The 24,193-nt window shown below is 44.0% G+C and overlaps 7 protein-coding genes across 19 annotated transcripts in view; 4 read left to right on the plus strand and 3 right to left on the minus strand.

Moving 5' to 3' along the window:
• LOC108631597 (NAD-dependent protein deacylase Sirt4) overlaps positions 1 to 5,069 on the minus strand; it is an 8,905-nt gene extending 3,836 nt beyond the window's left edge. For 2 of the 4 annotated variants that reach the window (XM_018035631.2, XM_026818961.1), the window contains exons 1-5: positions 4,187 to 5,069; positions 1,992 to 2,185; positions 630 to 1,555; positions 324 to 516; positions 98 to 264 (exon numbers count right to left, since the gene is read on the minus strand). In XM_018035631.2, coding sequence (XP_017891120.1) covers positions 98 to 264; positions 324 to 516; positions 630 to 763 — 494 coding nt within the window. In that variant the 5' untranslated portion in view covers positions 764 to 1,555; positions 1,992 to 2,185; positions 4,187 to 5,069. The other 2 variants (XM_026818963.1, XM_026818962.1) reach the window with 2 other exon arrangements.
• Positions 2,754 to 8,291, plus strand: LOC108631595 (tyrosine-protein kinase transmembrane receptor Ror). Its single transcript, XM_026818957.1, has 9 exons — positions 2,754 to 3,479; positions 5,333 to 5,560; positions 5,662 to 5,753; positions 5,831 to 5,974; positions 6,073 to 6,235; positions 6,431 to 6,711; positions 6,843 to 7,016; positions 7,121 to 7,279; positions 7,342 to 8,291. The coding sequence occupies exons 1-9, from the start codon at positions 3,416 to 3,418 to the stop codon at positions 7,639 to 7,641; spliced, it is 1,605 nt and encodes a 534-aa protein (XP_026674758.1). The 5' UTR covers positions 2,754 to 3,415; the 3' UTR covers positions 7,642 to 8,291.
• An 80-nt stretch (positions 8,292 to 8,371) lies between these two features.
• On the plus strand, positions 8,372 to 9,795 carry LOC108631600 (heat shock factor protein 5). Its single transcript, XM_018035636.2, has 3 exons — positions 8,372 to 9,046; positions 9,219 to 9,318; positions 9,423 to 9,795. The coding sequence occupies exons 1-3, from the start codon at positions 8,579 to 8,581 to the stop codon at positions 9,584 to 9,586; spliced, it is 732 nt and encodes a 243-aa protein (XP_017891125.1). The 5' UTR covers positions 8,372 to 8,578; the 3' UTR covers positions 9,587 to 9,795.
• On the minus strand, positions 9,766 to 11,375 carry LOC108631598 (GPN-loop GTPase 1). The gene is made up of 4 exons (XM_018035632.2): positions 11,013 to 11,375; positions 10,566 to 10,930; positions 10,228 to 10,457; positions 9,766 to 10,154 (listed from the first exon to the last, which is right to left on the minus strand). Exons 1-4 carry the CDS (start codon positions 11,320 to 11,322, stop codon positions 9,815 to 9,817), a joined length of 1,245 nt encoding a protein of 414 aa, XP_017891121.1. The 5' UTR covers positions 11,323 to 11,375; the 3' UTR covers positions 9,766 to 9,814.
• A 94-nt stretch (positions 11,376 to 11,469) lies between these two features.
• LOC108631610 (pre-mRNA-splicing factor CWC25 homolog) lies at positions 11,470 to 13,750 on the plus strand. Of its 2 annotated transcripts, none has more exons than XM_018035655.2 (2): positions 11,470 to 11,833; positions 11,939 to 13,750. In XM_018035655.2, exon 2 carries the CDS (start codon positions 11,973 to 11,975, stop codon positions 13,656 to 13,658), a length of 1,686 nt encoding a protein of 561 aa, XP_017891144.1. In that variant the 5' UTR covers positions 11,470 to 11,833; positions 11,939 to 11,972; the 3' UTR covers positions 13,659 to 13,750. The 2 variants fall into 2 exon arrangements, with proteins under 2 accessions (XP_017891144.1, XP_017891142.1); XM_018035653.2 differs by having other exon boundaries at positions 11,943 to 13,750.
• On the minus strand, positions 13,698 to 21,466 carry LOC108631609 (putative phosphorylase b kinase regulatory subunit beta). 7 transcript variants are annotated; one of them, XM_026818954.1, is made up of 21 exons: positions 21,232 to 21,466; positions 19,734 to 19,837; positions 19,500 to 19,621; positions 19,279 to 19,414; positions 18,987 to 19,194; positions 18,539 to 18,895; positions 18,243 to 18,440; positions 17,962 to 18,100; positions 17,595 to 17,872; positions 17,474 to 17,488; positions 16,596 to 16,826; positions 16,292 to 16,479; positions 16,056 to 16,171; positions 15,811 to 15,953; positions 15,570 to 15,702; positions 15,298 to 15,440; positions 14,938 to 15,140; positions 14,667 to 14,807; positions 14,313 to 14,553; positions 14,059 to 14,166; positions 13,715 to 13,959 (listed from the first exon to the last, which is right to left on the minus strand). In XM_026818954.1, exons 2-21 carry the CDS (start codon positions 19,805 to 19,807, stop codon positions 13,780 to 13,782), a joined length of 3,354 nt encoding a protein of 1,117 aa, XP_026674755.1. In that variant the 5' UTR covers positions 19,808 to 19,837; positions 21,232 to 21,466; the 3' UTR covers positions 13,715 to 13,779. The 7 variants fall into 7 exon arrangements, with proteins under 7 accessions (XP_017891141.1, XP_026674755.1, XP_017891140.1 ...); XM_018035652.2 differs by lacking the exon at positions 19,734 to 19,837 and having other exon boundaries at positions 13,698 to 13,959; positions 21,290 to 21,465; XM_018035651.2 differs by lacking the exon at positions 19,734 to 19,837.
• drongo (Arf GTPase activating protein drongo) lies at positions 20,552 to 24,155 on the plus strand. 3 transcript variants are annotated; one of them, XM_026818959.1, is made up of 6 exons: positions 20,552 to 21,281; positions 22,235 to 22,827; positions 22,933 to 23,187; positions 23,316 to 23,504; positions 23,591 to 23,736; positions 23,880 to 24,155. In XM_026818959.1, exons 1-6 carry the CDS (start codon positions 21,118 to 21,120, stop codon positions 23,937 to 23,939), a joined length of 1,407 nt encoding a protein of 468 aa, XP_026674760.1. In that variant the 5' UTR covers positions 20,552 to 21,117; the 3' UTR covers positions 23,940 to 24,155. The 3 variants fall into 3 exon arrangements, with proteins under 3 accessions (XP_026674760.1, XP_017891145.1, XP_026674761.1); XM_018035656.2 differs by having other exon boundaries at positions 20,553 to 21,281; positions 22,235 to 22,833; XM_026818960.1 differs by having other exon boundaries at positions 20,554 to 21,274; positions 22,235 to 22,833.
• The last annotated feature ends 38 nt before the right edge of the window (positions 24,156 to 24,193 follow it).

The following is a 24,193-nucleotide window of genomic DNA, read 5'->3' on the forward strand; positions in this document are numbered from 1 at the left end:
ATATTATATAGCGTTTTTCTAAGGTACATAAACTTTTGGGATTGACTGTACAGCCAATATATCCTTATTATCTCTTTTCTTCCATCATCTGACGTACTTGTACTCGCAATTAGTAAGTAGAGAATCGCAAGCCGGCATCATCGTTTCGAACGTACGGCGAAAATTGTTTCTGTCCTCGTACAGAGCGTTAGACGAATATGCTGTGATGTTCACATTTTTTCCAAACACCCAATTGTACACTTGTTCGTGCAGACGCATTTCCTCCTACACACACGTACGTTGAGACAAGTCGATTTTTCACGTCACATTTTTGACAACGTTACCTTGCGAATATACGAGTGATTCATATGTTTCCACTGAGCGCATATGATCAGATCGGGAAAAGGAATTTCGATGTGAGACGTCTTTATATCCAATTCAATTATGGTCGGATCTGTACGGAATTCCTTCAAAATATCTACGATTATAAGTGAAATCATTATCACGGACGTCACTGTCAAACAGAACCATGCCACTCTGCATTGGGAACCAATCGATACATAGTTAGTAGAGAAGAAGTAGAAATTAACCGAATTACTGCGCGAGGCGAAGAGAGCACAATTATTGTATGTAATGTAGTAGTGGTATACCTTTCCCATTTGGGCCGCGTAGAATCGACGAAGTAAGGGATGCCGTGTAAACTGTTTTCCAGAAAATATTCCCTTGCTCGGAGCTTTAAGCTGTTTCGGAGTTCGCTCAACGATGGTTTATACTTGTATTTCATGTCGGCGTAGTTACAACAATCGCTCTACAATTGCTCGAAGCTACACGGTTTCATTAAATGGATATCGAGCAGTTCTAGACTCGCGTGTCAGCTTCAGTCAGCTTTCTACCAGCACGATATTATATGCACATACGTTCAGTCGCAATAGAAATAATTGATCAGTTTCATCGCGAAGAGAGGGAGAGCAATTACTTAAATTGTATTCGATCATGCGAGCACATCCACGTAATTGCATTAGGTATTCATACGGTATCGAACTTGGATGTACGTACGTACGTATATACGTACGAGATCCCGTAGAATTTTGAAGGTTCTAATTTCATTGAACCGTAAAATGCGTTACGTTTATTGTTGTTTCGGTTCGGTAAAGAAGAAGCGGTTAAATGATCGCGGACAGGAAACCATCGATAAGTACGGTCTTGTCCGATGTATTGTCTTTCACGTTCTACATTTTTCCAGTTGCATCTCGTCGTCGTCGTCGTCGTTCGGAATCGGAAACACAAACACTTCTCATCTTCGTGCCAGCTTCTTTATTATTTTAAACCACCCCCCTCTCACAGCTACCATCTGCATGCATGCCGTTGTTCCGGTCCCCGCGGCGGCGGCGGCGGTGGCGTCGGCGGCGGCAGCACGGTGTCCAAAGCTCGTCGGCGACCCGACTACCGGCTGTAACGCCACCCTCTTCGCCTTCGGATCGAGCTTAAGAATACGTCGTTTATCTTCCGCTGAAGGACCAACGAAAGCTCCTTACGTCCGTCTATACGTCTATCAAACGTCGTTTTTCTACATCGCCTAAGTAAACATGGACAAATTGACGAAAAGACTAAACAAATAAACCGAGACGATAGACTCGAGCGTAAAAGTATCATCAGGATCAGAGATTCGTTGTCGAACAAACACTGAAAAATTGGGAGTGGGAGGCGGTTGTTGCTAATATTCTGTATTCAGAATCTGTTTCGCGAATCGGTCACTACAATGGTCGTCAAGCTGCTGGTCATCAGTCATGAACGAACGAACGAACGAACGAACGAACGAACGAACGAACGAACGTACGAATAAATAAAATTGTAAGACAAACGGAAGGAAATTCCCTTTGTTCCCTGAGCCGAGGGGGAGAAGGCACGTCCGATGCACGGCCGAGAAAATATTTCGGGGAAAAAGAAACCCGGGCGCTATTCTTGCGTCCAGGTGTGAGCCTGTAACGCCAGTGTAAATATACAACACTTACGCCATTCCGACTACGGTAGCCTCTTCGAAAACTATATTAACGTATGCTCCCGGCTTCGACGGCGTGCATCATTTTCTTCTTCTTCTTCTTCTTATTCTCGATTTACGTAATTCTGCTAATTTTTACGGCCGGCTAATCGAGATTACACGAGCAAGCGTTCGTGACTCCTCGACTTGTTTATCGCGATCAGAAAGCTGAAAAGTCAAGTTATTCATGAACAGAACGCAAAACGTAGAGAAGGGGAAAACCGATCCGCCGCCGCCGCCGCTGCCGCCGCCGCTGCCGCCACCGCTCTTATCAAACCGATCGGACCGAGATGCAGACAGAGTCGTTAGTAGAGTAATACGAAAGCGTGCGTCTCTTCTCATCCGAATGGAAAATTGCTATTAAACAAACAGCCCCGTCTCGAACGAGACCCGCCCATCTCGGATTTCGAGGAATATTTAATTTTTCATAGGCTTCCACGTGCTCAGCTCGACGCGTTTATACGCTGAGCTGAGCCGCGCGTGCTGCCCACTCGTCGATTTTAACTCTCGGTAAGCTTGGCACGTGTCAGAGATTAAAGCCGCAAAACAAGAAGCGCTCCACCCTTAAGTCGCGACTGAAAAAGGAACGAGATCGCGATAGCGTAGGTCGAACCCCGTCGATGATGAACCACGTTTCATACGTCGTAAGCCGTATGGAAATCCTTGGCTCTCCCGCTCTCGACCATGCCCACGGACAAGCAAGATTCGTTCCCTGTGTGCGTGCTGCTCTTCCAGTTCCTTGTGTCTCTTGCGTATCGCCGCGATGCGAGGGAGTTCTCGAAGGCGGTCGTTAGTCGATCTTTAGTTTCGAGTAAGCATCCGTTCGAGACAGAGGACCTCCGATCCGGCTCGACTGGGCAACCCCTTCACGTTCCCATCGTTCGAGCGCCAACAACTTTTTCCATTTTCTTCACGTTCCCGTTTCTGGGACACATTTTCGAGACCGGCCCTTTTCACACCCTTGTTCGTGCGCGATTAAAACGCGATCGAGTCGTTGGTCACGATCATCGCGATCGTACGACGTGCTTCGATACGTCGGGCAAGTCAAAGTACAGGAAACTAGCGTGCAATTTAGTGGTCGACGTTTGCACTTTGATCGTTTGCCAGTTATCAAACTGGACGAGAACGTTGGTCCACGCGAGACGATTTAAACGATAAAATTGTGTCGGTTGTCATGTGATTCTGTGAACGTGAGTGTTGCAGAACGGCAGTGTCGCGTATTGAAATCGCACGATACCCAATGGCTGCTTTGACATGGTGGCTCTCAACAATTTCGCGTTCGACGATGGATCATGAAAAACCGCGAACTTGATCGCCGTAGGTGAAATTCGAGCGAGTCGCGTTGACAGAGGGTGGTGTAACTCGGCTTTCTCGTCCATTTTGGTTCCGGAACGAACGATGGAGCGGCGACCGCGAGTACCGCGAAGAAGGGGCCTTTCCTCCGCAGAAGTCAGGCCAGAGGGTAAAACTAATTATTATACGATCAACTTATATGTTCAAACTTTTCTATTGTGTCGGTCGCGATATATTCACGTATGTAATAGGATACCTGAAATCGGGAGAAAGTAACATGGATAACTGTTTGCGAACAAGCACGAGGAATTAAAAACGATACAAATTCTCCTAACGTGACTCATCGATATGTTTGCGTGAGATACGAAAAGGTTTCCTCTACAAATTCACCACTTTTCTGACCTTTATACGTTCGGTTTATCTCGTTATCTTCGTCCATTATTATCACGATAATTCTTTCCCCATTGTACAGTCGTACTGAGAAACGTAATAGGAGAAAATATGCGTACAGCTCCCGAAGCATCCTCAACTTACACATGCCAGTGACACTAACCAACAGGCAAGAGTCACTTGATTTTCTTATTCAGCTCCTCTTTCGGTTCGTTGTAATAATCGTAATTAATTTTAACTAGATTACTCGTATGTATTGTTGAATTTGAAAGAAACAGGACTGAAATGTGTTTCCGTGAAAAAACACCAACTACATCTTTCTGACTTAAACTTATCTTCAATATCGATGCGTTCGACCTTCCCCGATAACGCTGACCCGAGATGATAAGCTACGCGCAGCATCTCCGGGTCTTTCAGCAGCAGCAGCAGCAACAGCAGCATGGGTTAGAGAAGTGTTTTGGTAGACCAACTCCACCCACGACGCACCTACAATGCCTCTATTGTAGTCTCTGGGCTAGACCTCACGATCAGATTTGCAAATAGACCATGGCTGGACGCGCGCGCTTACGGCCCGTTTCCAAAACCGTTGAAACAATAATGAGAGGAAGAACAACGGCGGAACGGTTCCTTTCTCGCGTTGTTCAACAATCTTCCCCCGTTAACGGAACATTTAAGCGTACATCGTACATAAGCCTGGTTTAAAAAAGAAACGTAATAATTGACGGCCGGCGGTGTTTGCCCGGTCGAGTCACCACGCACGATATCGCGGGTCACATTTGTTCAACCATCATCCACAACAAAGAGCAAAGGTCGCCAACGATGTAGGTGACTCGGTCGAAGAATCTACGTATGTACAGCGTCACGTTCCAATTAATGGAACAGAGACGTGTTTATCGTAAAGAGGAGATTTCGAACTTGCTGACGCCGACGACGCTTCGTCGCGTGTCTCTGTGACGAGCAGCAGCCCTTCCCCGTTTTATGGAATTCACGAGCTTTGAGCCAGAAGACTTTGGACAGTTTGCACAGATTCCAATTGCTGCTTGCCCGTGATTCTTTTTCGTGACGAACGTGGTAAACGAATTTAGAGTAGAAATCGAGCGATCTTCTGCGATACGGCCTCGACGGGGCCTCGTAAAGACCCGTAGGAAGCGGGAAGGCATACGAGAGGGCGATAATACACGAGGTACACATAGCGAGACTCGTTGTCGAGGAGCGCTGACCGCAGAGATAACGCTTTGACCCGTTACAAGCTTCAAGCACGAAATGAATGCCCTCACTGTCTCGGGGGCCCGATCCAAATATGTAGCCCTTTTTCTCGACCAGCTTATTCCGAACCGTTACCGCACCCCGTAAACGGTTACCGCGTAAATTCAACGGGGCTTCATCATCACCTTAAATACGGCCGCTACAGCCACTTGCTGCCGCTCTCGAAAGCTCTGACATATACGACTTTGTTCATGGTCTTCGTCGTCGTCGTCGTCGTCGTCGTCGTCGTCGTCGTCGTCGTCGTCGTTGTAAAACGTACGCAACGCGCGCACACGTACGAGATAAAACGTTTTCGATTCGCCCGAAATAAGTGGACTCGCAGTCTCGAACCGACACGGTCGCGATAACACGTAAATATTGTTACAGAATTATCAGCGGTCGTGTCCGCGGAACAATCAGAAGTAGTAACGGTCAGGCTGTCGTTGCCTGTCAACAACACGGGGAACGCGGGAATCACGGGATGCAAAGATCGGCCTCACATCTGTGGAAAAGAGGCGGCCTGCCGTAGCTACCAAAACGATACCTCCAAGTGCGTTTGCCCGCACGATCTCTCCTCGCCCACGTTGGACTTGAAATGTCCGAATCGCCTTACAGGTCAGCCGGACGCTATTACGCCAAGTCATTGTTTCGTTTCGTCGAATAGAAAAAGAAAAAACTTGGAATACGTTGCCCTAATCTTAACGATCGTTTGTTAGTTCCCTTGACGCCCCGGCCTATACCCAACATAATACCTCCCAGTGGTAACGCTACCAGCAACGGTACCACCGCTCTTCCGGAAGCCGAACAGGTAATCGATCACGAGTCGACGCTAGATGATTTACTCGTCGAATTTACAAGTATACGCAGCTTTGGCCTGTTCAACAGGTGGAGCGGGTCAGACAGAGGGTACCCGAAATAGTAGGGATTGCCATAGCCTTCGTAGCTGTATTAGCGATATTATTCGGTATAGTGTACTGCGTGAGGAAACGGAGTTACAACGTGAAATCATCATCGAGGAACTCCCTGGATGTACGTGTCTTGATTGATAACAACTAAAAATCTATCGATCGCGGGTCGTTCGATGATCGCCGTTGATCGTTGTAAATATCGTCACTCTCTCTCTGCAGGGAACGCCGATGAATTTGAAGAAAGGATTGCTGTTAGCGAACAAGTACACGCCTAATCCACAGTATTTCAGTTGTGCCTCGCCGGAAGTGCCGATCTTGCAACGCGAATCTCTTTTGTTCCTGCAAGACATTGGCGAAGGATGTTTTGGAAAAGTGTACAAAGGTATACGAAGACATCGAGCTTGTAAGAAACTTGAAAAAGACAGACTCGTAACCGGAATACGACAGAAAGACACGATTGATCCAATCGCGAACCCTGTGCGAGAATCGAACATGGTTGACACGCCTGTCGGGTAGAAAGGTCTCGTCCCAAAATTTCAATACGATTAAACTAGATTTAATTGTCGTGATTTATTAGGAGAATCCTGTACCGGGGACTCGAAAGAGATCGTCGCGATAAAAGTGCTGAAGGACAGCGCGTCGCGCGAAGCCGAGGAGGATTTTATGCGAGAGGTGGACATTATGTCGACGTTTCGGCACAGCAATATCCTGACGCTGAAAGGAGTAGTCCTGCGGGAAGGTAACAATAGCCCGTGGATGGTCTTCGAGTACATGCCTCTCGGCGATTTGGCAGAAGTGTTGCGATCAAATTCGAGAGCGCTCAGGTCGACGAAGCCCGGGTTGCAACCCTTGACTCAGGTACGAATATTACTGTCCGAATTATGTCTAATTAGTCTAAAAAAAAAAAGAAAAATCAAACCGATGGGATCGGATGTTTCTTTTTTCAAAACTGTGCAACGATCGCGGATAAATCGCGTATATGTCCCCAGGAATCTCTGCATTGGATAACGATACAAATTGCAGCTGGTATGACTTATCTCTCGGGTCAAAGGTTCGTCCATCGAGATTTGGCGTGCAGGAATTGCCTGGTCGGTTTCGATCTCGTGGTCAAGATCGCAGACTTTGGAATGTCGCGGGACGTGTACACCTGCGATTATTACAAAGTAAGTACTATCTCGCGCGCGCGCGCGCGCGTATGAAAAGACAAGACGTTGCGCGAGCGATTCAACCAGAATATTCCTTCCTCTTACTTCTTCGTTCACCTCAGATAGGAGGTTCCCGACTTTTACCCGTGCGTTGGATGTCGCCGGAAAGCGTGATGTACGGTCGATTTACATTGGAAAGCGACGTGTGGAGCTTCGGCGTCGTTTTATGGGAAGTGTACTCGTTCGGCAAGCAACCATATTATGGGCACAACAACGAAGAGGTAAATATAGGACCGACCGGCGAAACTCGAACCGTTACAAGCGAATCGCATTATAATTGCAGGTAGTAAAATTAATTTTCCAAGGGATAATGTTGATTCCTCCGGAAGAGTGTCCACCTTTCGTATGTCAGCTAATGCGGGAATGCTGGAAGACGGACCCTAAGGACAGGATCAAGTTTCCGGAGATATTGGAGAGCCTCGAAAGGGCTAAATCCGTTGAACAGGACACCTTGCCTAGGCCACCCCAGGGCCCGGTCACTGTCCGTACACCGGACGTATTAGATCCAGACGGTTATTTATTGCCTGCCCCGGCTAAACCGCGCGAATACTTGCAAACTTTACCCTGGCCCTGTCCTGATTGATACCTACTAACAATCTCGTAAGATGCACACATCGTCATCGACATCGTCACTGATTTCTGGAATCTGGATCGACGTCAATTTAGAACCAGGAAAGAGAATCAGGAACTCTTTGTGGGTTATATAGCTTGATAAAAGCAGCAGGTAATAATGGTTCCTCTTCCATCTACATATCTTTTACGACATCAAGCGTCCGGCGTTCAGATCGAAAGACTGATACAAATCGATCTTGAATTTATTCTTAAATAGACCAGGCTTCCTTACATATATAGATTAATCGCGTGGAAGTCTTCGTCAACGACGAGATATTGGAAATCGAAAGAACGTCGATAAAAGATTCGTCGAGCTAATTATAATCGAGGTTGTTACATAATATGTATAGTTATCATAGTAATAATTCGGAGAAACATCAGAGAAGCGGCGGCGGCGACGGCGGCGGCTGCGAGAGTTTGTGAGCCGTAACTACGGTTCACTGCCCTGCAGTAAGTAGTATTAATATTTTGTAATTCTTAGGGGAACCTACCGAGCGTACTCCAATTAATTTATTACCGTAATTATAATCGACGATTCCTATACGACGTTGTAAGAGACATTGAATCTTGTACGTAATCTAGTGCAAATACACGTTACTCGGCGTTCTCATTAAACGCCTACACGAGTATAATGATATGCCTTCGGGCCGCTACCGCGCCCCTTGATGTTTGAGCTCGCGACAACAGGATAAAACGGTACACTGTACGACGTACAGTGTACAGCGGTTCCGTGCGCGATTCCCGTGGGGGAAACATTGTTGCTGTGATACGACGATAGTCTTTTATTCAGAGACGCGAAATGAAACGCGAGCGTATTCCAAGAAGACAGGGCGAAAACTGGCAGTGCACGTTTACCAGTTTGACACGACGGCGACGACAACGTTCGAATCGCCTCCAACGGATCTACGATGTTTGACGATTGCATATTCTTGTCGTTGCGGTTCCCGCAGAAACTGTGGCGAATCGTGAACGAGTGCAAGAGCGGCGCTATACGCTGGAGCCTGCACGGCAACACGATTCTCCTCGACTACAAGAAGTTTCAGGAACAATATCTTCACGCGGGCAATTCCATCTTCAAAACGAAGAACATTACCAGCTTTATACGGCAACTGAACCTTTACGGTTTCCGGAAGGTGACGTCGCACAACCGGGATCCGATCTGCAACTCGCACAACCCGGACGTGCATGAGTTCTTACACGAGAACTTTCGCACTGGCCGACCGGACCTCTTGTCGAGGGTATACCGAAAGACATCTGTCGCCGCCGCCGCCGCCGGGAAACTCAAACATTGTCAACGCATACAGAAAACCAGAATCACGGAACAGAGTTTCGAAAACAAGAAGGATCACCGCGTGTCGCGCCTGCACACGTGCCGGGTAACTAACAAATTTCAACTTTTTCAACGTTGTTAAAACGACACCACGTGGTGTTCGACGAACGACGACGACGACGACGCACTTGTTAACGCACCGCGTTAATCATGGTATTGGCCATCGATCATGTACGTTCATTTACGATCATTTGTTTAAGCGTCGTCGATCTTTCCAGTTGGCGTTAACAAAAGCTTTAGAACAGATATCACGAGAGTATCAACGAACGAATCAACGTAGAATAAGGAACGGAAATTCCTTAAATTGTCCCGAGAAAGGTAGCGAAACCCGATTAATTCCATAAAATTAATCAAAAAAAAAAAAAAAAGAAGACAAAAGAAAACACCTGTATTTAAACCGTTTCGTTGCAACATGATTTCAGTATTTAGTCTGGGTTTATACACCCCGCAGAACCATGAACCTCCTATAGATTGGATCGCGAAATATCCGGTGCCGATTGCTTCTAAAAAGGAGAACTCGTCCGAAGTTGCACCTAGTTGCAATGTTTATCATCTAAACTGGAATATTCCGAAGAATATCAATTAAATCTACTTGAGAATATGTATTCGGAACATTACTCGTCAGTAACATTAACTACACTTACGCGTCCTTCGAATAATAACAATAATAATGGTAATGATGTTGATAATAATAATAGTAATAGTAGTAGTAATAGTGGTAATATAGAATGATGCACGTATGTCGTTTATATCGAATGTACAATGTCTTTGTCATTAAAAGTTTATTTATCGATAGACAGTAATAATTTCTATACTACGTATCTCTACTACTCGTTGCAGGTCGATCGGAAACAAATACCTTGGTTTTCTCTTGGTGCTTCTCATTGTGCTTCTCTAAAAAATTCTTGAACGCCTCCCTCTCCTGTTCTTCGCCGTTAAACGGATTCTCAGTACCTTCTTCGTCCTCGCTCGACTCGTCGCCCGCGTGCTTCAGGTACACGTCTGAAATTTCTCTGCCGCTACTAATCGTAGATACCAATCCGTCGGCCGTAACTTCTGGGCGGCGGGTCGCTAATTCAACTTGTTCCTTCTCCGCTTTTAGCCTCTGCGCGTTGCGTTTCACTTTCATTTCCTCCCAGTCCTTCTTATAATCCCTTTAACGAAAAAACAAAAAGATTGTCACCTACGTATCGTCGCGCGTACATTCATCGGAGAAACGTCGTCCACCTCTCGTATTCCTCTGCAGCATCTCGAACAAGGTCGAGAAACTTTCCGATGCCAGCCCCAGTTGCAGCGGAAACGCCACAACTACGTAAATGAGAATAGAACTCGTCGAGAGTGAGAGCCATGCTACGTGTCAGGTTGCCGATGTAGCTAGTTTCCGAATCTAAAGCTTCCTGGAATGCTTCGAAATCGTGCATCCAGTCCACAGCGTAACTGTGCTCGACGATATCGGTCTTGAAACGTTAAAATTACACCTAGTGTCACTTTGATCGTCGCCAATCTACGAGGGTTCCGATAAGGCCCGGTCGCTTCGCCCCCCGTTCATTTCATGGAAATATTACCTTATTCATGGCAACGATAAAGGGGAGTTTGGTCTTGTAAAAGATCGAACAAGCATACAGCATGTTGGACATGAACGTCACTGGATTCACGCTTCTCACGGTATCTAATATGTACACAACGATCGTGGGAAACTGGGATGCAAGGGCTTCCGTGACGATCGTACCACTCGCCGACCATGTGAAAACTTCGATCTGGCCAGGGGTATCCAAAATTACGTATTCATGTTCTTTGCCTGCTTTCTCGATGAGTCCTATCACTTGATCGAATTTTGTGGAAAAAAGGTTTAAAGCAGTGACGATGCCACCGTTCGGACCTAAGCTATACTGTTTCATCACCTCCTTGTAATTGACCGTATCCCTGATGTCTAAAACATTTGACTTTTCATCGAACATGTTCTCGCCAAATATAGAACAATAATACTTACACTTGCCTGGTCTAGTAATTACCTACGTTAGCTGGGTAAGGAACCTCCCTGCACGCAGGATCCAAATTTATCGCGTACGGTTTCCCTACGCTGTACAGTACTGAAACGAGTCGTTGTACAAATGTAGTTTTTCCAGATCCAGCCATCCCAAGAACAATGATACACGTCGGTTTCTTCTGCACATTAGTTTTTGTCGGAACATTGCCTTTAGGGGATTCATGGGACGTGGAACCGGACATTTTAAAACCTATATGTGCGAGCAATACAACAATTTCAAAGACAAGCAGCACAGGTAAATCATAGGTGATAATACGCGAATCTACGAATATCATCTATAGCATGTAGCATACTGTAGCATACTCAAAATGAACATGGCGGCACATGTTGGATTCTTTCTGACACATACTATACTGTGCTGATACTGTGCTAGAAGCCGCATACGCTGACCAATAATAAGCTACCCAGTCTGCAAAATGTGCCAATGGGAAGCTCATAGACATGGACGTCACAGCTAGGGATACCAATTCTCTTCGCGTAAATTATTTTGTTACTGCCATTGCTGCCAGTCAACTGCAACTGCCTCGACCGCGACTGACCGCGACCGTGCATTGCATGGCGTGCAAAACCGTGACAGTGAACGTAAGTGAACGTGAATTAATTACATCGAATTAGGTAAGATGTGAATGCATTATAAATGGCAATAAATCACACGTTACGAAGAAACACTGTTCGTTACTTGGTTATAATCGATGAAACAGTTTATCTGTAATTGTTGAATTGCTACGATACTGTGGTGCGTGCTCTTCGCTCTTTAATCAATCAGAAATGGGTGGAGGAGATTTGGTAAGTCGATTTGTGTAATGTGAAATGAAATTAATTACAATAGACGCATTTATATCAGCAAGCAGCAATCGTCTTAACCGTGTGTATTTATTCGATTTGGGCAAGGTAGAATTTGAAGAAATCATGGCATCCATCTACCATGAAGAATATGGAAAAGGTGTGGAAGGCAGAGCAGCAGGACAGTCGAGAGAAGAAGAAGATAGCCGAACTGAAGAAGGAAATAGAAATGGAGAAGGACAGAGAAGATATAAAGAAGTATGCGATGGAACAGGGTGTAATAGAGAAGAAAGATGACAAGAAATTAGATTGGATGTACAAGGGACCCAATCAGATGGTCGACAGAGAAGATTATTTACTCGGGAAGCCCATTGACAAGTCTTTCGAACAATTGGCTCGAGTAGAAAAAGATGTGACTGCTGCAACTCAGAATCCAACATCCAAAAATCATGTCGAGCACGAATGTATCCCACCATCGCTACGTTTCTTCTCTGGCAACGAGCAAGTCGACTTGGCAAGAAAGATGCAAGAGGATCCTTTGTACGCCATAAAGAAGAAAGAGATGGAAACGAGGAGTCAGCTGCTAAAGAACCCAGTTAAACTGAAGCAGTTACAACAGTTGTTGGAGCAGCAGCAGGAGCAGTCGAAGAAAATGAAAACTGAAAAGAAGATTAGCAAAAACCAGACGAAGCGAAAGAGGAAGGACAAGAAAATGAAAAAGCGCAAGGAGGATATCGACAGTGACGATGAAGCACAATTGGATCTGTTACTGGCTGCTAAATATAAGAAATTGAAGGAAAGAATCAGCGATAAAGATTTAATCAAGTCGGTGAAGAGAGTGAAGAAACGTAAGCAAAAAAAGAAATTGAAAAAGAAGAACGATGGTTCGAGTAGCGAGTCGCAGAGCGACGAACGAAGCGAAGAAGATTCCAGCGACGAAGAGACGAAGGGATATAAGAAGAGAAAGAGTAAAGAAAGCATTTGTCAAATTAAGAAACACGGTAAGACGAAGAAGAAAAAACATGGTTTCCCAAGTGCTGAGGGCCGAGCAGCAGCAGTAGCAGAAGAAGAAGAAACGGCGGCGGCGGGGGAGGAGGAGGAACACCAGAAAGAAGAACGAAAACGTAAGAAACATGGTACTCGCTCGAGTTCAAGCGAAGAAAGTAACTACAACAGATCGGTCGTAGTAGGAAAAAGAAAAAGTAGGACGCATAAAAGAAATAGTAGCAGTAGTAGGAGTAACAGCAGCAGCAGCAACAGCAGAGACAGTAGTAGTGATGATCGTAGGGAGAAAGACCGCAGCTCATTCCGCTCAAGAAGTCGTCGTCGTCGTTCAAGGAACAAGGAACGGGAAGACTCTCGTCGGGATATCAACTACCATATCCAGACGACGACACTGAACGCTGAAGACAGGCACAGAACTGTTTCAAACCGCGAATCAACGCATAAAAGGGAAACAGTAAATTCTGGAGAAGTAACTAGAAAAAAATATTATAACGAAGATAGGAGGAGGAGGAACGAAGATGGAAAACGGAACCCAGCCAAGGAACAGAAACAAGCTCTCACGGAGGAAGAAAAAGAACGACGTAGACAAGAAATGATAGAGAATGCAACGTGGCGAGACAAAGAACGAGAACAAAATGTTAAAAAGTATCGAGAAGAAGAGAAGCAAGAGATGGACAGTGGGAAAGTGTACAGTCAAGATTTCGTCAGAAAACAATTAGCGGTTGCTGCCGAAGTAGGTACCGTTGCTTCGAGAATTAAAGCCAACATAAACAATATACAACGGTCTGGTAGAGCGATGGATACGAATTTTGCTAAAAGATGATTTTAACCGGGTCGAATCAATCAAATTTTTGTACGATTCTGTAACGTGTCTCGTCGTCACGAACAAGTATTCTATTTTACAAACAGCAACAACAACACGACTACTCGACTACTTTTCTTTTTTATGTTATTTTACAAGTTTCTTTGGTTTCGATCGTATTAGTAATGTCGTTGATGGTCGCAAAACTTCCACCTGTGAGGACGTTATTGACGATGGCTCTGGCGAGATATCCCGTCGTTATCGAATAGTGAGCGGAGAAAAATACCGTTTGATCAGTAGTGGTTCGTTCCAAGTCGTGGTCCTAAAGAAAAAGTGCCAAGTCATATAACGGAGTAAATTTCGAATTGCGCGTGTATAAATATTAATTTTCGCACGATGATAGTAGATCCTGCTGCGGTACCTTGCAATACATCTGGAAACTGTCTTCGACAAGGTGATTCAGATTCAGTTGTTTCTGGAAGCTCAACTCGGGATTTCGTAGTAAAATCGTCGACACTATGGTCAGCAGCTGTACGTGGTAAAAGTACGTACAATAAACGGAATGCAGCATTATGTGTATGTACATGCAGAGAAGAATATTTTTATATTCGATGATGATGATGATGATGATGATGATGATGATGATGATGATGATGATGACTGTAGTAACAGTACCTCGACAATGATTTGCCGATATTCCGGCACCTGTATATGATGAAGCAAAGATTCCACGAGTAAAGCGAACGTAATTTCTGAACGAGTCATGTTGGACAAAGTAGGTTGTTGCGGTAATTGTTGACCGCTGACGCTGATGCCGCCAGGACAACGCATCAGTACTTCCCATACGTGATTATAGAAATGGGCAGGGACTCTGCACAGGCAACCTTCGATTTTCCTGCGTCCTAAAACTGTAAGCCTGCAAACAAACGAACAAAGCAGAGGTGTGCACGAATTATTTTCTTGTATCGCGTTTCACGTGATTACAGAGCTAAAAAGCTATTGTATACGATTATTACGATCGACGATTACTTTTCATCTTTGGCCCAATCTTTCACAGTTAATACTTTGATGAGAAATCGCCGAATCTCGAATGGACTATAATCCTCGATGGGTTTTGGATTCTTCTGGACGAACATTTCCAAGTAATGCTTTATAGCTTCCAACACCCATCTATGGATGATAAACAACACCAATGTAAACACAACAGATCCACCACCATCACATCTTGGTATATGCGTTTCACTTTGAGACGTATAATACTATATGATTACTGCGGAATTGCGCTATACGCCACGCGTACCCAATACGAATTTTGAGTATCCCTTTAAACATTTCTGGATGTGCTCCGATCAGCCTACCACAGTACAATAAAACTTCCTGCTGAAGTACTGCCTGCACCACGTTGTGCGGTTGAATCGTAGAATACATGACCGATTGAATTTCTGTAGGTGTCATTGGTTTATCAAACACTGTTTCTTCATGACATATCACTCCGACCGTTATCTACGCACAAAGAGAACATCTTATGAGAGACGCTACACACGGTAATAATAAATCACACACAACAGCACACGACAGCAGTTTTTATAACTACATAGTCTAAAATTGAAACTTGATATCGAACCCGGATGTGATCGTCGCCATGTTCAGCGATACCCACCTGTTTCCGTTTAACGAGTACGCCTGTTATAAAAGGACTTATACTGTCAACAGTGTGATTCAGTAAACTGCTGCAATAACGGACAACCATCCAGTATCTGAGGCTGCCGGCTTGTTGATACAATGATCTTAAATGATCTCCGACTGGAATGAAATATCAACGAGGAACATGTAAAAATCAGGATCGAGTATGTGTACATCGTCGATGACGACGAGTCTCTCAATCATCATCATCATCATCATCATCTGTCTCTCATAGAAATGATATCTCACCTGTTGTTCCATTAATTTCATAGTTGATACTTTCGCGTTTCAAGAGAATACCATAAAGCTGGCACAAACTGTAAAGACTCCTGTTATTACGAATTTCGTCGAGTACATTGTACAAGGGCTCGTTCATATAATACTGAAACGTAACGAAGCAACGTAGTAATTGAAACCAAAAGAAAAAGTCACGAACGTATATCGTCGACATCGACGACGACATGGATAGATATGACACCTGTGCACTTACCGAGTAATCTTTGATATCCTCTGAATAAGTCAAAGCCTTGGGAACATCTGTTAGACTTTGGTATCCGATGTAATCGTGTTCCAGTTGCTTGAATTGAGTGAGTTCAAGATCCGTTTCTACGGTACTTATAAAATCCAAATGTTCTACGCGTGCGGTATACAGACGCGGTTCACGATCAATTAATATTTAGCAATAACAGCAAACGAACAGGAAATTTAATCATTTTATGAACTATATTCAATTACCAATGCACGACGACGAGATAAGATTCTGTAATCGTCCTATTCGTACTTTTGTTTTATCGCAGTATCCTTTCTTCAACATGGCGAACAGATCGAGCATCTCTTTAAATTGTGGATCCCTGATGAGACAAGTAAAATTTTTTATTCATCGTCGTTGGACACCGACGAACTTGGTATGAGAAGTAATAACAATATCGAATGAGTACCACACACACACACACACACACACACACACATACCTCATATGCTCCTCGCGAATTAAGAGACAGACGGTAGGTCGACCCGAAAGTCGCCAATATTTGCCTACGAACTGAAGTTCAGTTTTAATATCATCGATCAACAGAGCCATGTCTCTATACAAGTAAAACTCTGACACTTCGAATATCAAAGGATAACAGAGCACCGTCATACCGCACACTCTGTAAACCTGTCGTTGTCGAACAAATTGAACCATCAGTAGTAGTAGTAGTAGTAGTAGTAGTAGTTTGCTTCTATTTCGCCGGGCGACAAACTTGGAAGCGATCAACCGCACACACCACGTACCTTGCTCGTACCCAAAGAACCGATAGGTCTGGACGGCCGGCCTTGTAGATTCAGCTTATGATTCACTCCCAACTTCTCATAAACTTTTACCAATTGCCTGGACGACAATATTTGCACAGGTTCTACTTCGTGAGGCGTTTGCGTTTGTATACCGTACGTTGCCATCATAGCTTGCAATCTCATAGATTCAGCGATAAGAACGATTTGTACTACAAGATCGGTATGAGTACCCTGATACGAGGAAAATTTATAATACATAAATCATGCGTTGTTATAAAAGACGTGGAATTCTATTAATAAAATCGTAAAATATCGTTTTTAATTATTTTCTTATCATTCTTTTCAAACTTGCACTACTCGTCGTCGTCGAATCGTCACACAGCCGGCTATATACACATGGACGATCAGATCGCGTAACGCTTAGTCTTAGTATGTAAAAGGAAAAAAGAGAACGTTTATTGTGAACGATCGCCGTCGCTGTATCGTCAAAGAGTCGTATGTGAGAAGTGACAACAAAAACAAGCACAGTCTTGAAACAGAAATAAGATATGCCACGATTTTAGACTTCATGCATCGTCTTACATATCAGGAATCATCGCAGCAGGCACGTTTGTTATTAAAAGAATTTTTGAGTATCGTCAAGCGTTAAACAGACAACCGATACTGCCGACCGACTAAAACTACTAATAGATATTCGCTGTACCGTCCAAGCTTGCACATTATCATCATCATCGTCACTTGTTTTTCGATTTCGCGAAAGCTTTGAGACAACATACACACATTATTCCCGATATCAATCACGCGCGGAAGAAAGCTGTCGGATGCTAAAACAAAATAGATAGATCATACTGCACGTATATATTCTATAATTTACTTACAATACTCGGTTTAGCCTGTATGAAACAAACGGGGGGTTGGTGAGTCAAATAATCGTAATTTATACGATTAATTTAATAGCGTGTGCGGCCGCAAATATGATGCGTTCGATACGACGCTTACCTGAAATGCTGAATACCTTCCAGCTCTTCTCGGCCTGTTGTACGAGGGTAGATAACGTCTGATTGGATCTAGTTCGTTGATATGCAGTAGGCCAGCGGTCAGTAATTGAGCAATTACGAACATGGCTTGATTCCACAAATATATGGGTCCAGGTTCCGTATCCGTCATTTTCTGGCCTCTACCTTCGTTGCTTGGTAGCCTATGCATACTACCGGGCTCGTTCCTTTCTGCGTCCAAACTGTCCTCGGGCACATAATAGTACATGGGTACCACAGGATCTGGTTCAGAACGTCGATCAAATCATACGTGTGTATACGGGCGCCGCGACAACAGAGAAACAAGCAAACGTTCTTCGGCTCGGATTTACCTCCGTTACTATCCTTGTACATTCGTTCTTTTAACAGAGTCTGATATTCTTCTACTTGCTCCGGCAAAGTTTTGAAAACACCGTCGATGATCATGAAGATATAAAATAAAGGCCACTCGCATTCGACGTTATCGAATTCCTGTGCGTGCGCGCGCGCGTGGAGAGAGAGAGAGAGACAAATGCGATGAGATCGTTTCAATATCATTGATTTGTACAAGAGTTGAAAAATGCGTGTGTCGAATAACTAAAACTACAAACACGGGATAATACGGATATCAGACCTTGAGTTCACCGGATTTGTAGTAGCGCCGATCTTTGCTCTCTAAAACTGTCTTATATCCATCCCTGCCGAATCTCTTGAACCCGTAATTGCCTCTTAACCGTCGAATTATACTCGTCTTCGTCTCGTTGTACAATACTTCTTCGTGAGTAGCGAACGCCGGGAAAGATATCGTAGGCAGTAGAGCAGCATCCACGCTCTAAACGCACGCAATCAAAGTTCTTATTGTTCAACCGCGATAACGACGGAAACGACAACGAAGATAGCTCGTGACGATAAACGGCGATGATTCTTTACCTTGGAGCTTGATTCTCTGGGAAGCATCGTTTCAAAGATACTTCGATTTCGATTGTGCGCGTCGATGTCGACATATATGACTGACCAGGAAGCACCCTTTTCTCCAAATAAATTACATCCGTTGATAGCTTCCAGTGCGCTTTTAGCTATACCGATTGAACTTGCGTGTATCTCGGGTGTACCGTCGTTATATCTATTACCGCGTTCCCACATTCCGTAATCCGGCGTCCGATACGCTCTCTCCACATAATATACGAGATTTTGTATGAACGCTACTTCATCTTGAGTGTATATAATTTGCAGTCCCGAGGATATCATTTGCACCAAAAATATTAAATACAGGGAGACGATATCGATCTGTAACAACGACGACGATTAGTTTCGTTATAACGACCACCGCCGCGTCGGTAGTGATGATAATTGATCGACCGACTGATTCTATAATTACTTGTAAATGATTGTAATCGGCATCTTTAAAAATTTCATCGCCAGTGTCTAAATGGAATTTACAGTGCAATGCAAACCGATTACATTGATTACGTTTGAATAATTCTATTCGGGGAGACTGCTTCACCCAACATTCTAGAATTCCACGCATACATTTCACAGCAGACTGTCCGAGTTCGTAAGACTTCCCACGGTCGTCGTCTATGCGTCTAACAGAAAAGATAATGATAATATAGGTACGTGGTAGTCGATGATCACCGAAAACTCGAGTGTTCCGTCTCATCTTTCTTTACCTATACGCTTGATACAAACTCCATACAGCAGCTGCACAGTAGATACTTTCTCTGACACTTCCGACTACTTTGTCATTTGAAATTTGAGGGAAAAGACCTGTTATACAACTCTGATAGCGTAACAATTGTCTTTTAACTGTGAAAAAAGTATACAAGACTCGTATTATATTACATGCGTATATGAAATCAATTATGGGAACCGGAGTCAATGTGAAACGTACCAATCCCATAAGAGATATCAAGCTGTCTCACGGTATCCTCATAATTTGAGATTTTTAAAAACATGTCAATATCCAAGTCGATAACACTGCCATGACGTACATTACTTCTGATCGGAGGAGTCCTGCGGTACAAGTAAAGGTTAATATTTGTATAACTAGGTACTAGGATCATTGCGATCATAATGTAGATAGATCGTATCATCGTTCCTCTTTACTGAACTTAAAAGAATAGACCTTCTGCTCATCAGAGGTGTTGCTGCTGCCGTCACACGAGACGTCATCTTATTCGAAATCACGTGTAATCGCATGCACAATACAGACGAGTATTTTTGTTTCTTCTAAGATTGTGTTACACACCGAGTAACATGTGACAATTGTATGTTGAAGTTTGTAACAGAAATAATTAAACGGTTTCACCGGTATATCATGACATCGACATGGTACATATGTGTAGTGTACGTAGTACGTAGCAGCAGAATATGCGTTTATTACTTATATGCGTGTTACGCGTGTCAGCCTTGGCGGCATTCCTTTCAAGTGATTCCTTTCATGTGATGTACATACATACATACATACATACAAACCAATCATCTGCGTATAATTGGCACGCAAAAATGATCAGCTATCTTATTTGCGGACGTATAAATAGACATGGAAGGAATCTCATTTTAACTGGGGCACTGTAATACGTGCTGCGAACTTTCACAAAGCAGCTGCAGGAAAGTCTCCACTTTCGCAATTATGTTTTCTATTGTACTTTTCGCGATTCGTCTGATTTTAATTAATCCGCGCGATTAGATGAAATGGATTGCTCAAGCATCGAGCCTCAGTATGATTAAAATAAGTTAAAGAAAAAAAGATTGATCGCGAACATGGGCATACAGCTTTTATTATTATTGTGTCTTAAGCTGCGTCTGCAGATCTGCGTTTTCTCGTCGTCGTGCAACGTAACAACATATTTAGAATGTGTTACGGAACACGCGCGACCGTCGTGACAGAAGATTGAGTCAGTTCCGCAGCCGCAGCCGCAGCCGCAGCAGCAGCAGCAGCAGCAGCAGCAACAAAAGGCAGCAAGCAGAGCATGAGCGGAGAGGAGGAGGAGTGTATATTCTATGAAAAATCCCTCACGGCTCATTTTTCCTCTTTTACTTTGACATTTCGCTCCCCTCTACTATTCCCCTCTTGCACTTTTGTGATGCTCTCCCGCGCAATGCCATGGTCATACTATATTTCGTCCTAGTGACTTCTGATTTCGATTCTGACAATGACGATCTAACCCACGATCTTATAGACTGGTCTAACATACGCGCTAACCCTAACAGTTATAATTAACCGTGTAATTAATCGATATGCATTACAGTTTTATTTTATAAAAATTTGTGACTGTATTTGATGTCGACATTGCCAACTGGACGAGATGTACAGCCAAGACAAGCCTGGCGATCTTAAAAATCACTGACCATGCCTAGCGCATCCCCACCAAGTGCAACCAAGTAGTCCCCACTACCCGCGTAAGAGATTTTTCATAGCAGCCTCGAGTGTATAGTGTCGTGCGTGTCGTGTCGTGTCTGCTGTTGGCCCTATTTCGAATTTACAAAGTGGTCGTTCTCGTTGTGCTATGGCGACCGCGAAAAGAAAGCAAGACGAGAAGAATTTGAAAATATTACGCGAGCTGGTCTCGCAACCCGGTAACAAAGAATGTTTCGACTGCCATCAGCGAGGCCCAACTTACGTCAACATGACAATCGGTTCGTTCGTCTGCACTTCTTGTTCTGGTATGCTGTAAGTACCTCGTCTCGTTGTTGTTACTCGTCCACTACGAGAAGCCGATAAAGCGATAGCCGAGTTTCTTCTTCGTCGCCGTCGTATGAAAAAATGACGTAACGCAACGACGACAATGTTTTCCGACTCATCGTTTCTTTCACGGCGGCGGCGGCGGCGCGCGGCCCGTTAGAAATAGAACTTGGCCCCGCGCGCATACTTACATATATTTCGCGAACTGCTCTATCGCAATATCCAACGATCCGCAGGAATCACCGGAAGTAGACAGGGTAGTAGGAATTTTTTGCCAACTTGCTTCCGACATGAGCGCATTAAATACGATACGTTCTTAATCATCATCAGGTCGTCAAACGATGTTTCTCTTGCTGTATATACCTACTACTCGCTGCATATCCGCCGCGTACATTTTATTAGAACACGTGCAATAAACTGTGCATGTTTTATTCTATCGGGATACTTTATTTCCGACGCTAAATCTTCGTTAAACGTTCGCGTTAGCGGTCAAGGAAGTTAATGTGCACTATCAGCATCAGTATTTTCTTTGTGCGTAGTTGTTATCAATCGTCAAAATGTTACACTCCACGCGAAGAGTATACGACGTATAGAACGACTAACGACGATAAGTATATGACTTGGGCCCATTTCGACGACTCCGTTCAGTATTCGACGTATGCATCATATGCATACGTCGATGTATGTATACGCGGCACGCGACGGTGTGTACCGTCGCCCGATGGATAACGATGACGATGACGATGACGATGACGATGATGACGAATAAGTGTGTAAAGTGATGAACTATGAATTGTTAAAAGGGATACAGTGTGAAATAGTTAATCCATAACTTGGAATCTGATTAACTGACGCAAACGAAATTACTAGCGAACATATAGTAGCAGATGTGTGTCGAAACTGAATGGCGTTCGCTGATCCAGATCTGTTTAAAATTCCAGGCGGGGATTGACACCACCACACAGAGTAAAATCTATCTCCATGGCAACGTTCACACAGGAGGAAATAGATTTTATAAAGGAACGTGGTAACGAACACTGCAGGCGAATATGGCTAGGCTTGACGAATCCGCCGAATTCGCCACCACCGATCACGGTAGACACGAAAGATGAACAGAAAATGAAAGATCTGATGAGCGCGAAATACGAGCTTAAGAGATATTACTTGGATCCGTCCATGGCGAATCAAAACTCAAATCAAAAGACGCAACAGCCTTCGAATCAAACTGTCATTCCACGAGTACCGCATTCTGGGACCACTACATTACCGTCTTCGACATCAGCTCTGAAAACGAACAACGTTGTTAACTTCAACTCGAATTTCTCGGCAGATTTCATAGCTGATTTTAGTAAAGTTCCCGATCCGTTTACTACCATCGGCAGCGGCGGCGGCAGCGGCACCACTACCAACACCGTCTCGTCTGACACAACGGCTGCTGCGAACAGACTTGGTCAACCGACGATCATACCTCAATCACCTCAGTTCTTTGCCAATTTTGACAACAATCCCATCTTCGATAGTCGAAACAACAAATGTACAAGTAAACCGCGATAGAATCACATCACATATTACGTCGATCTTTACAACGCGACATGGGCGCGCATTTTCATCTAACGACGAATGTATTCTCCGTCCCTAGGTCCAGCAGTCGACCAATTCGCGGTAAGTCCTGTTAGTCGGCTAACAATCGGTGGAAACTCTGCCAATGCAACGAATGCAAACGGGGCGTATGTATTACCTCCGTCCGAAGATCGTTACGCGGCACTGAAAGACTTGGACTCTTTAATGAAACAAATGAAGGACGATACGAAAGATAGTACAACGGGGTCAAACACGTCTGCATGGACAGCTACCAGCAACGGTGGTGGCGGCGGTGGTGTTACATACAACAATGGTATCGTATCTTGAAATTTTTCACTTTTCATTCAAAGTATCTACCCGCTCCTAGCCACACATTTCTCGGCGTATTACTTTACTCTATCTGCCTGTAGTGTAGCTACGTACATTCTGTTCTTCTTTCAGCTTCGCAGAATCCGATTTGGAGCGGTGTAGGAAATCAAACCGCGAACGTGATCTCAAATCCGTTTGCGACCAACGATTTATGGCAACCATCAGCTAACGTAGTTAACAATAATACACAATCATCGATCGATACCTCTTCGTACAATCCTGTCAATCCTTTTAAACCTGTACAATTTCCTATGAACAATGGTAATTGGTCTTAATTCGACGCACCATCTGAAACGAATGTAAGAAGAAACGAGTGACCGAACGATAATGTACACCTACCGTTTTAGATCCACAATGGGTAGGGACCATCGGACCGTCTAGTAACGGAAGGGACGTTATTCAGTTCAGTGAACTAATGACACGGACGGCGACGACGACGAACAAGAGAGTATGGCAACCGACTCATCCAGCGTACCATGCGAATCCATTCATGGTACGAATTCTATATTTCACGAAAAAAAATCACGATATAAATAATTATAGTTTAACGATAAGACTTGCTGATTCATCAAGTCATGCGACGTTACGAGATCAAACGAAACAATGTGTCTGAGGCTTCTCTGTCTCTGATTTAAGGTCGGTTCCGGTCCAGTAGCGAGCAACATGACAAGAAATTCGAACAATCCTTTCTTATGATGAAGTAAGCTCAAGTTTTTAATGGAACTACGAACAAATAATACAGACCTAAAGTATGTTTAGTTCAGGGCAATCGTTTATACGTGACCGGCAGTTAGTGCCATTAACTCGTATATCTCTCCAGGAGCACCAATCTCTTTTACTCGTATAACTAAATAATACTTTTATTTATGAATATAATATATACGTTAAATAAAGATTAATATTTGTTACCAATTCTGTGTGTCGCGTATCGTCTTATCGAAATCGTCGAC

The sequence above is a fragment of the Ceratina calcarata genome, unplaced genomic scaffold, assembly GCF_001652005.2.
Source record: "Ceratina calcarata isolate Rehan_Ccalc_2016 unplaced genomic scaffold, ASM165200v1 scaffold92.2, whole genome shotgun sequence".
Classification (NCBI taxonomy): domain Eukaryota; kingdom Metazoa; phylum Arthropoda; class Insecta; order Hymenoptera; family Apidae; genus Ceratina; species Ceratina calcarata.